General features: G+C 42.3%; 1 protein-coding gene across 4 annotated transcripts in view; it reads right to left on the reverse strand.

The window, feature by feature from the left end:
- Positions 1–17524, reverse strand: part of TOGARAM2 (TOG array regulator of axonemal microtubules 2) — a 123845-nt gene that overhangs the window by 57019 nt on the left and 49302 nt on the right. For all 4 annotated transcript variants that reach the window (XM_042437829.1, XM_042437822.1, XM_042437839.1 and 1 more), the window contains 3 exons: positions 15362–15537; positions 13337–13386; positions 2844–3028 (listed from right to left, as the gene is read on the reverse strand). In XM_042437829.1, coding sequence (XP_042293763.1) covers positions 2844–3028; positions 13337–13386; positions 15362–15537 — 411 coding nt within the window. The remainder of the gene's footprint in view (positions 1–2843; positions 3029–13336; positions 13387–15361; positions 15538–17524) is intronic.

Below are 17524 nucleotides of genomic sequence, written 5' to 3' on the forward strand. Positions count from 1 at the left end.
GAATGATCAGGTAGATTGTTCAGCCAGTCCTTCTGAGCTTGCTGTGTATGTTCTGCTCTACAAAGGAAAAAGCACTCGCTTAGCAGAGTGACATTTTACACAAATTACAGAAACATTAACAAAAAGCTAATTGCTCCTTGTTTCATCGTCTCTCTGGAGGCAAGACTATACTGTAGGCTGCATAGGCTGGAAATCTAGTCTGTCTGTCTGTCTGTCATCTATCTAGTTTCTTCTTTACATACATTTTGCAAATGTTTATGATTGATTGAATGATTGATTGGACTTCTATCCTGCCTTTCCCACCAAATGGGATCCAGTGTCTTCATATACCTCTCACAAACCCAATCCAATTTGTCCCACCTGCACCCTCTCTCCCCAGCTGTTTTTAGGGGCAACACTGAGATTGCAAGTTGTGATCAGAGATTTTTGCATCACATCACATCTATTTTGATGCCTAGAGCTGGAGGCAACTGGGGGAAAAAAAAGAACAAGGAGAAGCAGACATTAGTTAGAAAAATTGGCCCCAGTGATGGTGGATGTTGTACCAGACCACAAGAAATGCAAGAAAAATAGGATATAAAGCCTTATATTATTTATAAAATTGATATCATATATAGTTTCAGGCTGATACTTAAAAAACTGCTGAGCACTGGACTTCTCCAGCCCAAGAAGCAGAAAGGTTTTCACAAGCACTACACTTAATACTGTAAATTTCAAAGATTTTGACTTGGGACAGGTACAAATGAAAACTGTTTATATTAAGAGAAATGCAGAAGGGGAATACTGGCTACAGGGAAAGAGCACTTTCCTGCTTGCCCAGCAGCCACACAGGGCCATAAACAGGTCCTCCAGAGGCCACAGCACTGCCCCCCCCCCCAAGTAGTGGCGGCTATTGGGAGGGCAGTGACTTCAGGGTCTGAAGCATCTGCAGACATGCTGGACCCTGAAGGTCTTTTTTTTTGGGGGGGGGGGTTGCTGCAGTGGTCTAAGCAGGCAGGTAGCAGTGGTGAGGGCAAGGCAGTTCGCCCTGCCACATCAGGTGACACCAACCTCAGGGACACCACTGGCCTATCAAGTAACAAATGGAGATTTGGAAAATGACTGGTGATTGGAAGGAAGAGGAAGGAAGTAGTACTTTTTCCCCTTAGCCCTGGGCCTCTAGAATGTCAGGTGACTGGAACAATAGCACCAACTGAAACATTGATAATCTAGACAACAGGCCACTTAGTTGGGAATAGCTGCCATAATATAATTAGTGACATGTTCATGATACAACTGAACTATAATTCTCTTGAGAAGGGATGCCCTGTTTACTATAGTTCTTCAGGGTCTTAACTAAGCTGCTCTGGCAGTGTTTGGGGCTAAAGTATGATGTAAAAAGGGTTTTAATTAATTAATTAAGAATTAAACTACAGTTAGCATCCTGCTAGTTCCTCCCATGGTCAGAAAGGCTGCTACCAGTAGAATAAGGAAACAGTGATCCTGCCCTCTACCCTCAATACATTCCTATGAAAGCCTATCCAACTTGAGTGCCAATGATACCCTTCAGCCAAATCCACTGTAGACCAGGATATGAAAATCCATTCCCAGCTGTCTACATGAATATTAAAATAATTGTTAATTTATTAGGAATGTAAATATCCTAAAGGTATCAGATCCTGACTGCTAAGCAAGGACAGGCCTGGTTAATAATTGGATGTGAGACCATCAATGTATACCCGGTGCTGTAGACTGTATTTCAGAGAAAGGAACTAACAAAGTCAACTCTGAGTATTCTTTGCCTAAGAAAACCCTATGAAATTCATAGGGTCACCATAAGTCAATAGACAGCTTGCAGGTACATATACAGCTTGCAGATACATCCAATTTCCATGTTTGGTTGTAAAAGCTGGGCAGTTGAGAAAGATGACAGGAAGAAAATCAATTCATTTCAAATGTGCTACTGGGGAAGAGTTCTACAGATACCACATACTGCTAAAAAGAGAAATGAATGGGTCGTAGAGCAAATCAAGCCTAAATTCTCACTGGAAGCAAATATTACTAAACTGAGGCTGTTGTACTTTGGAAATTTACGAGATGACATGACTCACTGGAAAAGACAATAAAGTTTGATAAAGTGGAAAGCAATAGGAAAAGAGGGAGACCACACTACACATGGATTGATTCAGTCATGGAAGCCACATCTCTGAGTTTATAAGACCTCAGCAGGGCAATTGATGACAAGGAATCTTAGAGATTTATCATTCACAGGGTTGCCATAAGACAACGTTGACTGGATTGCAAATAATAACACAATAATGATGTGTCACATGAAAACCAGACATGTATGGCAGAATCTCCTCCCCACCCAAAGGCAACTGTTGTTTTTAAATAATAACAAAATGTGTAGGAAATGGGAAAACAGTGAGTAAAGAAAGGATTCATGGAAGGTCCTACAAATGCAAGTAGAACAATTGTGCTTAGGTCCAAGTAGAAAACACACACAGGACATGAGCACAATTTCTCTCACACACCCATTCTCTAGGTTAGAGATTGTAACTTATGCACTGGTATTCACTATGTTAATTGTAGTTCTTTGTTTAAAAAAATAACTTAAACCAGAATATCAAATACCCCAATGAAATTTAACATAATTGCGCGTGCGCGTGTGTGTGTATTTTTTCAGGAATTGTGGAGAATGGATGTAGGTTTTATGTTTGCTGTAACCCCACCACCATTACCATATAACCTGTCTTTTCCAAAGTTTTTCACTCCTCCATATGTGAGTAGTAGATGCAAGCATTGTTCATTCATCATGCCAAAATTCTTTTATTGGAAGTGGAAAGGGGAAACTTTTCACCTACCCTTCCATTGCTCTCCTTCCACTCATCATCTTTTATAAGATGAGGAACTGAAAGCTGGCTTCCTCCATCCTTGGCCAGACTGAAGGAAGAGGTGGCTAATGGTAATAAGGATTCAGATGGAGAACCAGTAACCTTCAGTGCTGTAGAAAAGCCATTTCTGGAAGCGAGTTCTGAAGTTTCAGTTTCTGATGAGCCAATAAAACATAAACAACGTGTTATCATAGACAGCAAAGAAATGTATGAAATAAAAAAGTGTGTTACTGGGAGTACATGAGCCAAGAAATTACATAATATATTAATGCAGATCAAGAGCTTGTGCCAGGGAGATACTCCAGCAGATTAAATCACTCCTTGTATATGAACTCAGTCTGTGTAGAGAAAGGCAAAATGAAAGAGGATAATTTCCTGCTTCTGTTTTCTATTCAGTGAGGGTGATGCTAATGTTGCTGATGTGGATGTTACCTTTGTAAAGAAATGCCATGTATTAGCAAGTTTGGGGTGATATCATAAGTTATGTGAATTTACAAGACGTTTGCTGAGTTGAAACTGTGTACAATTCTAGACACACACCCCCAAATGTCACTTTGTACCAGAAACTGACACACATCTCTGTTATAAGTTTTATTGGTAGAATTCAGTGCAAGAAGTAGTCTACAGCAGAGGAAAACATCACAGTCATTCAGCTGTTGGATTCCAGCCTCATAAGAGATGTGGTATGTGGTAAAATTCTACCTAAGAACTAATTCTACCCAGACCCTTCCAGGGCCAACACTGAAGATCCTGGAAACTAGATAAGAAGATCTTTGGACTGGGATGCACCCATTTTGTGTGAGACCACTAGGAGGTAGAACAGAAGCAAACAAAAGAAACTGAAATAGTCAAATATAATCTATCTTCCATCCTCTACAAGCAAGTTGCTAACAGAAAGGCTAGTCCTCTGGTCTGTTCTCAGCTACTTCTGTATCCTTGAATTGTCCAGCTATAGTGAAACCATCTAACAGGGTTTGTTGAAATCAAAATAACCCTTTTTATGCCACTGTACAACAGTTAACCTTTGGCCAAGGGCCACACCCAGTATAGCGGCTTGTGACAAAAATTGGCTGTGTGTCCTCATCTGTTAATAGGGATGTTTTTGTTCAGCATTCAAGATTCTAGTCAGGTGCCCATGCCCTCTTCCAGTTGGCCACTGCATTCTATTCCATTCCATTTTCCAGCAGCCTCAATATTGACACAGGCTATATGACACAGGCTATATGAACCAATAGGAAAAGGCAGCTTCCTGTGTTTCTATTCCCAGTGTCTCACTTTTCTAACTGGGTCAGTATTCCATGGCTAATGAAAAATCCCTGATTTAATCTCCCCTGATTAAATTCTGTAATCCTATTTTGGCAACTCTCTGGGGTCCCTGAGCATCCTAATACCTTTGCTGTTTCATCTCAGTAGACTCATTTTTATTCCTTTTATTTTGGACCTTCCACCTTAGTTTGCTATTAGAGGGATCACATAGCCCTGTTTGGAATACTACATGGAATTTCAGCACCTCATCCCAAGAGAGAAATTAACATGGCTTGAAAAGGTGTTGGAAGGAGAATCAACCAGGAGGTCAGAGCAGGTTCCTAGAAAAGACTGATACATGTAGGATATGTAGAAAGAAGGGAAGGAAGGGGTTAATTTGAGAGGGGAGGGAATAAGGGAACAACCTGATAGAACTTTTGAAAATTATTAAGCATGTGGGGACCAAAGGTGGCAGAGACTTCTTTTCTCATGTAACAGCAGAAGTCTAGTGAAATATATTTGTCAGTAGAGACAAAAGTGCTTCCTCACATAATTCCTGAGGGGTGTAAGATTAGTCTCTGCCACAAGATAAAGTGGCTTTAAAAACAAAGGAAAGACATTGTTGGAGGACTGGGCTTTTGGTGGCCATTAGAAATGAGGTTCAGAAACACAATGCCCCTGGGCAGCAGAAAGAGGCAGTTGATTCTGCATGCCACTCATGAGCTTCCTTAAGACCTCTGGCCAGTCCTTTGTAAAGCAGGATGCTCGAACAAAAGGGCCGGAAGCTGCAGCAGAGCTTCTCTTTTCATCTATGCTTGGATTTATGATTGAACATGGCTCCACATGTGCCTCTTCCAATTTCATCAGCTAGAGTTAAAATCACATGTTCCCTTGGATAGTGAATCATCAGTTTTTGCAGAAGGCCTTGGTAAATTGGTTCTCTTCCTTCCTGTCCAGCAGTTCACACCTTCTGATGGTGTTTGTTCCTGGCATTAATGATTTCTGTCTGCTCCCCTTCTCTCCTGAAAGAACCCCTCTGGACGTAGCAAGAACTGGAAGAAGGTGCAAATAACACGCTTGCTTGTGGTTTCCTCAAATTTCCCCTCCAGGGGGCTAATAAGTGAAAGCAGTCTCTTTTTTTCCTGTCATGGACATTTTATTATATTGGGCAAGTCCCCAGCTAGGCTGAACACAAGGTACTGGTGGCTTACATTCCCTGCTCAAATGTTTATAGCCTAAGTCAGAGTGCATGTCTTGCATGCAAAATGATCCAAGATTAATCCCCACCAGTTCCAGATAGGGTTTGAAAAAATCCTGCTCAAAACTCTGGAGAGCCACTGTCAGTCAATGTAGAAAATGCTCAACTAGATCAATCAATGATCAGACTTGGCACAAAGCACTTTTCTAGGATCCTACAACAGCATGTGTGTGTATGAGAAAAGTTGTTACCAGTCAAACTGGTGCAGGCAGGTCATGCCCCTTCTCCAGATGTTCCTAGACTGCAGCTCCCATCAGCACTAACCAAAACAGCTGACACTAAAGGATCATGGGAGCTGCAATCCAACAAAATCCTATGATCAAAAAAAGAAATGGGTTCAGGGAATATGGAGAGATGAACTTCCTATACAGGTACACCTTTGGGTTTATGTGTTCCAGGGATGTAACTGTAGGGGTGAAGGGAGCAAAATGAGGACATTATGCTCCAAAATGAAAATTTCCTACAATTCCCAAATTTATAGCATTGCTATAAGGAAGTACAGTAGGCTCAAGTTTACAAAAGCTCAGACTACCTGCTTCTTTCTTTCAATTAGTCTCAAAGGTGCTACAAGATGCCTTTGCATACTTCTTAAGTCTTTCTCGCATACTTAGGATTGCCCATTAGCTCCTGTCTCTGCTCGTGATGCCAAACAGTTCAAATATGCAAGAGTCCTACGTGAGCCTGATGCTACTTACAGTCCTAGGAGTCCCTACAAGTGCCAGCTAGGAAAGAGACTGGATGTGAAACCTGCAGTATCCATGAGCTGTATGGATTATGCATTCAAAAAGTCTTCCCAGGTGAATGAAGAAGTGCTACCCAACTCCAAAAGGGCAGGGATCAGAGTGGATAACTTGACAGGGATCATTTGGAAGCTGCAAAGGACCAGATGAAAAAAGAGAAAAAGGGGTGCAGGAGGACATGAAATCTCTCTTTTTGGACTACAGCAGCTTAGAGGATTCTGGAAGCTTTAGTCCAAAAACTAAAAAATTTTAAGCTCTGTTACAGACCTGCAGCTATAATATTTTATTGCTTGCTTTTCTTACACTTCTGTTACACACCATATAACAGGGGTGCAAGCCTTCTAGATCTCCATATGCTGTTGGTGTACAGCTCCCAGCAGCCCTAGTCCAACTAGTCAATGGTGAAAAATGCTGGGACCTGCAGTCCAACAACATTTGGATGGCCACGCAACTCCCCATCCTGTCCAACAACATTCCCTAGGTCCCAAAAAGTGGTTATATTCTATAAATTTTGCTAGTTCTGTGACAACAAGCAAATATCTACACCTGGATGAAAATAAAATTCCCTACTCTGTTTGATGGGGACTTAAATAGCATTTTAAAAGAATTTAGCTGCTTAGAGTGGTTGACACAATAAATCCTTTCCCAAGACAACCCCTGCAGTGAAATAATTATCAAAGCTAGCAGCTCAGTCCCCTTGAAATTAGCACCTTTGACCAGGCAGTCACCCTAGAGACAGAATGTGACATTTCATTTTCACACACAACACAGGACCTGCTTTCCAGCTGAGATTCTTAAGGCACAGAGGACTAAAAAGGCTGTGCTTTAAAAAAAACAACACACACACAAAGATGTTCATCCCACAATCTAATCATTATTTACACAATGATTGTGATTTTTAAAAAATCAATAACATATTTTCAATTTTTTAATTTAAATGAGGTTACAGAGTGCATTTACTGTAAAAGCTGCCATATAAAAGCTATTGCCTTCTTCCTCTGCAGACCTGCAATACTGTTCCACACAGTTCTTTTCTACAACAGCGCAATGGCTAGTACTGTCAATAGCTACAAAAAGAAGGTCTGTCAGCTCTCTTTTTTCTTTATCCCCCCAATTTTTAATTTTTGTTATGTACAGTTAAGGCCTAGTTCCACTGAAGGTAGCAGATCCCATCTGATCTTGGAAGTTAAGCAGGGTCAGCCCTTGTTAGTATTTGGATGGGAGGCTGCATATGAATACCTTGCCTAAGGAAATCCTATGAAATTCATGGGATCATCATAAATCAACAGGCAACTTGAAAGCAGATACAGTTGTCCCTCCATATTTGCTAGGGTTAGGGGAACAAGACCCCCGTGAATATGGAAAAACCGCAAATAACAAAAACAGCATTTTTACCTGAGAGGACACCTCTCTAGGAATCTCTAGGTCCTCCAGTGCAACTCTGTGGCCAATGTCCAACATACACAGACCATAGAATGGCACTGGAGTAGCTACAAATGGTCTTTCAGTGCAACTTTTAGTTAAAGTTGACCACAGAGTTTCACTGGAGGACCTAGACAGTCCCAGAGAGAACATATTAATGAAATCCATGAATAATCAAATCCGCAAATATGGAGGGATGACTGTACATGTAATTCCAGGGGTGTTGTTATGGGGGGAGGGGGTTTGATGGTACCTTCCCCAAATAAGAATTCTGCCCTCTACATTACATTTTCCTTCAACTCCCAAATTTCTGTCATTTCAGTTACATAAAACATCAGCTGCGATTACACTACACAATTATACCACTTTGGTCCCACTTTAACTGCCATGGCTGCATCCTGTGGGATACTTTGGTGGTGTGCTAGGGCTCTCTGAGTGAGAACTGTAAATACTGTTCCTTAAACTGTAAAGTCCAGGATTCCATAAGATGTTCCCATGGCAGGTGAAGTAGAGTCATAGGCCCTTTACAAACGGGCACCCTAGTACGTAGTCTGTACGTACTAGGGTTGCCTGGGGGCGTCTCTTTTATGGGCGCTGCCATTACGACATCATGGTTGAGCCGCCTCCAAACAGAGCACCCTTTCCATGGCGCCTGTGGCGCCCTTTCTGTGGCACTGGAACGAGCTCCATTTTGAAGCTCCTTCGTGGTTTTGTGTCGCTGGCGCAGCCTTTATATGGCTGCGCCAGCGACACAGAGGAGAAAGGGGCCCCTTTCCCCACCACTGTTGGGGTGTCTTTGGGGCTTGAAGCCCCAAGGACACCCCTTTCCAGGCAGCGGGGAAGCAGCCTTTTGCCGCTTCCCCGCGGCCTGGAAAAGTGGCAGATCGGGGCCTCAGGGCTGCTGCTGTGGCAGCTGAGGCCCCGATCCGTCCAAAGGGGCGGTCTGTAAACTGCCATAGTCAGTGGCGTTTCTGTACCTGGTGATATCTGATGTGGGGGGGCTGGAGCCTCTGACCCCAGACTTCCGGTGGGGTTTCTGGGGGGCCCTGCAACCCCAAGCAGCAGCTGTGTGGGGCCTAGGAGAGCCAGCACAGCCCCCAGAGCACCTGTGTGGGGCCTAGGAGCGCCCGCAAAGGCCAAAATAGCTAACATGGTGTCACCCCCCCCCCCTTGGGTATCAGCCAGGGTGGTGCACACCTCCTGCATCCCCTCCATAATACTGTACTACTAGCCATAGTGCTATAACTGTACAGGATACAGGGGCTTAGTTGGGACAGCATGCCACCACCTATCCTTCAACCCCCTGTGCACTTTATAAGCCTGTTCCAGAGGACTAGGAAGCCTTCCAAACTTCCTTGGTGCTTGGGAGGCACCAAGACTCATAGTTGGGAAGAAAATAAAGGTCTGTCATGTTAGCAGTTATGTATTAGCATAATGGATTTTGGTCAGACTGAAGGTGAGACTTCTTGCACTACCAGACAGCTCTGTGAGTGACAAGGATTTGAATCTCAATCACTCTAGTCTAGTCCTATTTTGATCCTCCCACCACTACACCACACAGCTTCTCAAAGCTAGCTGTTACTCAAACACTTGTTGCAACAAGGTTTATATATAGCCAAAATGGTGTGACTACCACTTGTCTATAACTGTTTCCTCTGAGCATGTATGACATGAGGGCAATTGTGTGGAACTAACCATACCCACATCAGCTTCTCCCTTCCTAAGCTTCTGTCAAGGTCTTCCTCATCCAATGTGATTTGCTTGTTTCATATACTGTATTCTGGAACAGTAAGGAGCAGCCTTGACATTAGACAAAGTGAGACTGCTGCCTTAGGCAGCAGATTTCAAATGTCAAGAAAAGACACGATTCATTGTTTAATTTGTTATTGTGTTTAACTGCTAGAGATGGAATGAGGTGCTTCAGATACATTTACCTTTTGTGCAAAATAAAAAAAAGTCCTAGGATATGCTGCACCCTAACTTTAGATGCTTGCTACTCTACCTTTTACTATCACTCCAAATTGTGCAAGATTCAACCATAGGTGAACATTTGTTTATAACATTTATCTCTTGCCTTTTCTCTGATGGGCACAAGGAGTGTATAATAGGTCTTCTCCTTCCCATGTTGCCCTAACAACAATCCTATGGAAAGGGATCTTGTAGCACCACTGAGACTGAAAAAAGTTGTAGCAGTGCCTCCGTGCATTTGAGGAAGTAGACCAAGTCTACAAAAGCTTATGCTACAACTTCTTTTCCACAGTTAATTTCAAACATGCTACAAGATCCCTTTGCATACTGATATTCCAGGCTAACACAGCTATGTCTCTGTACAATCCTATGGGTTAGCTTTGGGGAATGAGAGATGGCCATTGAGCTAAGATCGCAAGTATGAATGTGAATGTGAAATATATTACTGAATGTGAAATGTATTACTGCATCTTGTTTCCTTTTCCACATATTTCCTGCTATTTCTCACCAAGACTCTGGTCTCTTTTTTGTGTGTGTTCATATTCTAGAAGACGCTATACAGTACAAATTATAAGGATGCAAACATTCCACCCTCTCAAATCTGTTGTACTTTCAGTCCAACAGGAATGTCTTATTTCCAAATACTGACCCAGTAGCCCTTATTAGCCTTGGAGCCTGAATCCTGTGCCACATTTTTCTGATTGACCATCTGGTTTCAGTTGCTACCTTGACACTGGCTAGTGTCCAAATTGTGTCTCAGAAAAACAACTCTGCTCCTACACTGTATAAATATCTGCCAGGGATGGTTAAGTCTAGTGTCTCCCTGTATGTCAACACAGCAAGATTAGACATGAGGAACATGAACCATCCCTGCCAGGCCTTCCAGTTATTTTTAAATCACAGAGAGCTGCTGAGGAACTGTCATTGGACTTTTCAGTTCCATTTTTCTCACAGCAGGCATGTGAATACATGTCCCACACTTCCTCACAACTGGTGAGACTGCATCACTCTTTCAGATTTTGAGTGCCTTTGCTGTGCTTTAACACCTTTTCCCATGGGCCGCTGCTATGTCATTTAAGACAAGGCGTTCAGAAGACCAATCTGGATCTACTAGTACATCTCTCAGCAGTTTGCAATAGATTGTCAAAGACTCTTTAATCTTAACTGTAGCAATGCATACAATGAACAAATGACTCCTTTGTTGTTGTTTGTTATATGCCTCCTAGTTGACTCTGATATCTGAGAACCCAGTCAGAGGGCTTACTTGGGAAGTTTTATTCAAAGGAGGTTTACCATTGCTGTCCTCTACAGCTGAGGCAGTGTTCCTTGCCCACGGCCACCCACTGGTTTCCATAGCTGAGCAAATATTCACACATGGACACCGACGCGTGCGTGCGTGTGTGCACGTGTGACTGATGCTGCTATGTAGAGCAATGCCCACATTTCAATTCTGTACAAGTCTGAAGCTGATGTATAATGCCTCTTAGTGGAAGTTGCTATGTTATAGAATCATACAGTTGGAAGAGACCACAAATACCATCCAGTCCAACTCCCTGTCATGCAGGAAGACACAACCAAAGTACTCTCAACAGATGGCCACTCAGTGTCTGTGTAAAAACCTCCAAAGAAGGGGACTCCACTACTCTCCAAGGCAGCGTGTTCTACTGTCCAATAGTTTGTACCATCTGGAAGTGCTTCCTAATGTTTAAGTGGAATCTCTTATCCTGTAGCTTCAGTGTATTGCTCTGGGTCCTATTTCCTGGAGCAGAAGAAAACAGGTTTGTTCCATCCTCTATATATCCCTTCAGATATTTAAACATGGCTATCATTTCACTCCTTAACCTTCTCTTCTCCAGGCTAAACATGCCCAGCTACCTAAGCTGCTCCTCATAGAGCAAGGGTTCCCAACCTGGGGGTCGCAACCCCTTTGGGGGTCACACGACCCTTTCTGGGGGGTTGCCAGTTTGGGAATTCCCCCCCCCACCTCCCCTTCTCCCCGTGGGTGCCGGTGCTGGAGCAGGCATCGCGTGGGGAGAAGGGGAAGAGGGCAGGGCTCCCTCCTTTCCCTTCTCCCTGCGAGTGCCCGCGCTGGCGCAGGCACACGCAAGAAGGAAGGGAATGGAGGCAGGGCCACCTCCTCCTCTCCCTGCCTTCCCGCGGGTGCAGGCACCCACGGGGAGGCAGGGAAGGGGGCGGGGGTCCCTCCTCCTCTTTCCCCGCCTTCCCGCGGCTGCCAGACAGCCACGGGGAGGAAGGGGTGGTGGGGGCTGCCTCCTCCTCTTCTCCCCGTGGCTGCCAGGCAACCACAGGGACAAGGGGACGGGACTACAAGCCCCAGAGGCTTTTGCGGCCGGAAGTCCCGCCCCTTCTCCCCTGGTGGCCTCCCTAATTTTTTGGGAGGCTGGGAAGGGGCGGGACATCCGGCCGCAAAGCCTGCTGGGGCCTGTATGCAGCCAAAAATCCCGCCCCTTCCTGGCCTCCCAACCTATCAGGGGGGCCACGGGCAGGACTTTCATCCCCAATGGGGGTCGTGGCCCAACAAAGGTTGGGAACTGCTGTCATAGAGCATGGTTATGAACATTAAATAATCCGATGACAATGTAATAGTCTAATGCCTTTCATGAAATGTAATGAGAAAGTGGTAACTATTGTGCCTAAACATTGAAAAGTATATGTTCTTTCCTAAGTGTGTATGTGCAGAGAGATCTTGGAGCACCCTTGAGACTGACTAAAGAAAGAAGTTGGCAACATGAGCTTTCATAGACTTATGTCTACTTCCTCATGCCAAATGTATCTGACCAAATGCATCTGAGAAAGTGGACGTAAGTCTACGAAAATTCATGCTGCTAGCTTCTTTCATTGGTTAGTTTCAAAGGTGCTATAAGATCTCTCTACATACTGATTCTACAGTCAAACATGGCTACTGTATATCTTTGAATTGTACCACTTTGTATGTATAGTTACTACTATGTTTATACATGGATATTTATAGTAAAATGAAAGATAATTCAAAAGATAATTAAGCAACCTGCTCATTCTCCCATATTAACAATTCAATTCACAATGTGACAGCCAAAACACAGGAGTGCTCAAATGGAGTGTTGATGCTGCTTCTGTTTGGACTATACTGTTGATTACAAGTTGGGATCTCAGGTAACCAGAGAGTGACAAGAGGGGCACCCAAAAAGATGCCAATTAAATGACAAATGGTAAAGAACACACAATCCTTCCATTTAAAGAGACAGAGGAAGGGAGCCACCTGTTTCACCCTACTCTGCCTTGAATTATACTAATGAAATGAAGAAAGATGGGGATAATCAGGAGCAGATATTTATATGGCCATTTTGCTATACTCTCCCAACTTGTTTTCGATAAGGAGTTTTTGTTTGTGTTTTTGTTTTTGAAACAGGGCTGACTACCCAATGCTGTAGGTCTTTTGAAGGATATTTTCGGGAGTCTGAGAGTGCAGCCACAAGTGAATCCCCTGGAAGAGTATGGGCTCTAGTCACCTTGAAGTTGCCCATCCCACCTAAAACCAACATCATACTATGGATTACTATTAATAAGAAACTTGGAGTATTGGGGCACTTTCAGATGGAGGGCTCCCGGTGCTAAGACTCAAAAGACATAAGGTAGCCATTCCATCTCCCTCAACCTGCCCCTAATAAGTTTCTGCAACAAAGGAAAAGGCAAGACAAAGTAGGAAAACACGGGTACCAGAATACCCCATAACACTCCGTCACTAATGCAGGCTATCTGGAGGTATTCTTGGTGTATCCTAAAACCTATACCATGTTTTCAAATAAAATAAATAAACTATCTGCACCTACCCAGATTTTCAAAGGTGTTTTCTTCAGTATTACAAGATGGTGTCTGTGACCTTTAAAAAATTGGGAAGAAAAAAGTTGAAATGCAAGAAGACAGAAAATTGTAACCAGTGAGTAATGTAGTAAGATGTAGTAGTAAGATGGTAATTCAGAGGCATCATTGAGGGGTATGGAGGGTGAAGTGACACCCTAAGGGGGGGTGACATCACTGCTCCCCAAACACCTGCCTTTGGGCAGAAACAGGCTGTCGCGTTTACCTCCGCCGTTTCCTCAAATGTTGAAGAGATGGTGTGAGTGAGGCAAGGCTCATTGGGAGAAGAAAGGAGAGGCCTCCAGGTTTTAATTCAAATTTTCATTTTTTTTTTATTAATTTTTAATTTTTTAAAAATTAGTCAATGCATATGATATTGTAATTTAAAGTTATAATTTTAATTTTGCTAGTTGTTTATGTCACAACTAATATCATTACATTCAGCATTATGTGGGAATTACGATATATGAGTAAGACTGTACAAAAAACATGACTAAGCATTCTTTATGGTGTGGTATGGAAGGAGATGAATGGGGAGTGACACCATGAGTTATCACACTGGGTCACACCAAACCTAGTGATGCCACTGAATAATTTATCACTTATATGAACTAGGAAACATGTGGTCCTATCTATGTTGTTTAACTACAATTCCCACCATCAGCAATGCTGGCTTCAGTTCATGGGAGTCCAGCAACATCTGGAAGAGCACAGGTTCCCCAGCCATGAGCTATATATAGTGTTTAATATTGTGCTAAGCACTTGACAGGCATCATTTTGTTGCTGTATTTTCAATGAGCTGTAAAATACCATTAACAAATTGTACACCATGAGATGAGAAAGAATACAAGAAGGCTAAGTGGTACCTATTAAATTCCAACATATTTGACATTTAAACCAAGATCCTTTTAGCTCATAACAATAGTATTCTGCCACACTGCAGTGTGTAAAACATTAGCATTTACACCAATGAGTTAAATTAATTCACTGGTTTAAATTAATAAATAATAAATAAAAAAATTCAGTTGCTAATCCCAGCCACGTGAGCCACTGAATCAATTGCTTGATAACAAATCAGCTTTTTTATGTGAATCCCTTGGATTCAATAGGTCTATTATAGCTGGAATCACCTATTATCTTTAAGATACTGAAATTAATTGTTTAAGAAAAACTAAAAAATAAATTTGTCTTGTTGATCATTAACTTACTTTAAAAGTAAGAATGTCTTACTTTTAAATTTTTAAAAATGCAGTTATTAAAAATGGCCAATAGTAGCCAATCCTCCTTCAAATTAATTCAAAACAACATGAAATGCCAATATTTACTAAATTTATTAACATGTCTGACCTTTAACAATTAAAATAAGAATGTTATATATTTGTGTGAAAAATTAAATGCATTAGGGATGGCAAATTAACTTTTTATGAATTTATTTCTAAGCCCTGTACCAGAAATAGTATGTAGATCAATTCCAGCTGCAGCAAGCAAGAACAGATGAGAGATAATACCTTAGGCATCTGATTGGCCTCTGTGGGAAATAGGAAAACCAAGAATGATGGCGCATTGGGCTGATCCAGGAAGGTTTTTCCTATTTTCAGAATTGTCTTAGAAAATTATAATAAGCTATCACCATGCAATAGATATAGATCACATTTTGTTGAAATAGGTAACACTTATGACGGCCTATTGACTCATGAGCAAACAGGTAATTGCATTCTTCTAGTGTCCTCAAAATGTTGTGGATTTACAACTCCCATAATCTCCCAAGCAGATGTAGCCCAGAACATCTGGAATATACCCGGTTAAGGCAGATTAGGGTGAGAATCATGTTGTCCTCTAGATGTTGCTGAACTAAAACACTCAGCATTGCTCACCATAGGCTAGAGATGTTTGACAGTACAGTCCAACAAATTTGGAAGACTCTATAATTCTCAACATCCCCCCTCCCCGGCCAAAAAAAAAGAGTAGACCAAACAGAGGCAGCAGAAGAGATTTACTTCAGCCTGATAGACTCCTCAGTAGGAAAAGAAACAGGTTCCAACTGTGATGAACTTGGAAGAGGTTCTTCAAACTTCTGAGATCTTCCTTCATGGGCCTTTGCCGACTTGGGGATGGGTGGGATCAAAGCAGCACGTAAAGATCTTCTCAGACTCTCATTCTGGCCATGTAAAAACTAGAAGAAAGCATGGCAGAAAAGATTAAAATGAAGACAAATATATCTTCAGTTCTTAATTACTGTATATGTACTGTTATATTTATATCTTACTCCCCTCCAGGGAGATCACAACAACCTTATAAAGTATATTAGCCGAGAAAGTATATGACTGGCCCAAAGTCACTGGATAAACTTCATGACTGAGTAGAAATTTAGACCTGGGCCTCCCTGGCTTTCATCTGATATTGTAACCATTATTTCTGTATCACACTGCTAACTTTAAGTTTCAAGGTCTCACTCCCTGACAAAAAAACCAGGAAATGAGATATACTGCTGCATTCCTAAAAGTTCTGGGAACCAATCCATAGCCAAATCAGCTCTAGCCAATGGTGAGAAATGCTGGGAGAAATGCCTTAAGGAGCTTAGTGAAGAGAAAATTTAGAAGTGGCATGAAAGCTATCTTTAAATATGTGAAGGAAAGTGAGGTAGAAAATGGAGCAAGTGTGTTTTCTGCTACTCCAGAAACTAGGACACAAACCAGTGGATTCATTTTACAAAAACAGAGATTCCACATAAATAGCAGAAGAACCTCTTGATTGTAAGTGATGCTTGACAATGGAATAGACTGCCTTGAATGACAGTGTACATCCTGCATGGCAGGGGATTGGACTACATCAGTGATGGCGAACCTATGACACGTGTGGCAGAGGTGACACTCAGAGCCCACTCTGTGGGCACATGTGTTGTCACCCCAGCACAGAGTTTGCCAGCGATTGTTACTAGAAAGCCAGAGGGACATGGCACTTTGCAACAAATAAGTGGGTTTTGGGTTACAGTTTGGGTACTCAGCCTCTAAAAGGTTCACCATCACTGGACTACATATTCCTCAATGTTCCTTATCTATGACACTATGGGGCAGTACAGACCGCCGCAAAACAGTGGTCTGCATTCACCCGTTTTAACTCCGGAGGGACACTGCAGCCCCCAAACTGTGCATCATCCCTCTGGAGTAAAAAGAACCTGGTGTTTCCAGGTTCTTTTTGCAGTGCCAGAGTAACACACCTTCCCATGCCAAGTTAGTGCACAAATTAATGTGTGACATGGCCCATCAAAGCATTCAGACAGATCACAAGGCCCTGAATCGTAGAAACAGAAACAGAACATAGGATGCACCCCTATAAAAACCTGCTATATCAGGGAGAAGACCTCTGGCCTCCTCTATGATTGGAGGAGGAGGAGGACACACAATAGTAGAGTGGAAACAAAAAGAAGATGGCATGGGGAAAAGAAAATTGAAATAACCTTTAATTTCATTTTCTCTGTTTATTTTTTGTTTGTTTTTTTAAAGCAATAGCTGTAGTGTCAAGCCCAAGATGCACAAATCATGTCATTTGTATCTTTCAGTCCAGCTAAAGCAAATTTACTTGATGCAAAGTTACATTTGAGTTTCATCAGGCTCAGATCAGGATGTTCTGTGATATGAAAACTCTAGAATTTCAGCAGAAGCACCTAATTTCTTCATATTGTTCACATTACCTGCAGTGCAAGAGCTCCCTCTACCTTTCTTTTCTCCTTCTTTGTCAGTAGAATTTCAGCACTCTGTTCCTCCCCTCCCCCCTTTAATGTTACTGGAATAAATTTAGATCACACTCTCCAGGATGTATCTATTACTCTTGCCAGACAGCCTTGAGCTCTGGCCAATTTTGCAACTCCTTCGACCTTCCATCAAAATCTGATTCTCAGAAGTCTATTAATTTTTTGCATTAGTGCTCCTCCTGCTGGCCCTCATCAGCTTCTCAGCCCAGATGATAAGGTGTGATCACCGGATCCTTGGTCCTCTCCAAATGTCACTTAATAATGTGTCATATCTAAGTTACCACAAGTTATTAACTCTGGAGGAGCTTCATATCTCATTGACTGTGCTATACCCTGGCTATGCTGTATAAAATGCACATGATTTTCCTGAGAGACAATTCCTGCGTCAGGTATGGACATCTATTTCAAC

Source organism: Sceloporus undulatus, chromosome 1 (assembly GCF_019175285.1).
Source record: "Sceloporus undulatus isolate JIND9_A2432 ecotype Alabama chromosome 1, SceUnd_v1.1, whole genome shotgun sequence".
NCBI classification, from domain to species: domain Eukaryota; kingdom Metazoa; phylum Chordata; class Lepidosauria; order Squamata; family Phrynosomatidae; genus Sceloporus; species Sceloporus undulatus.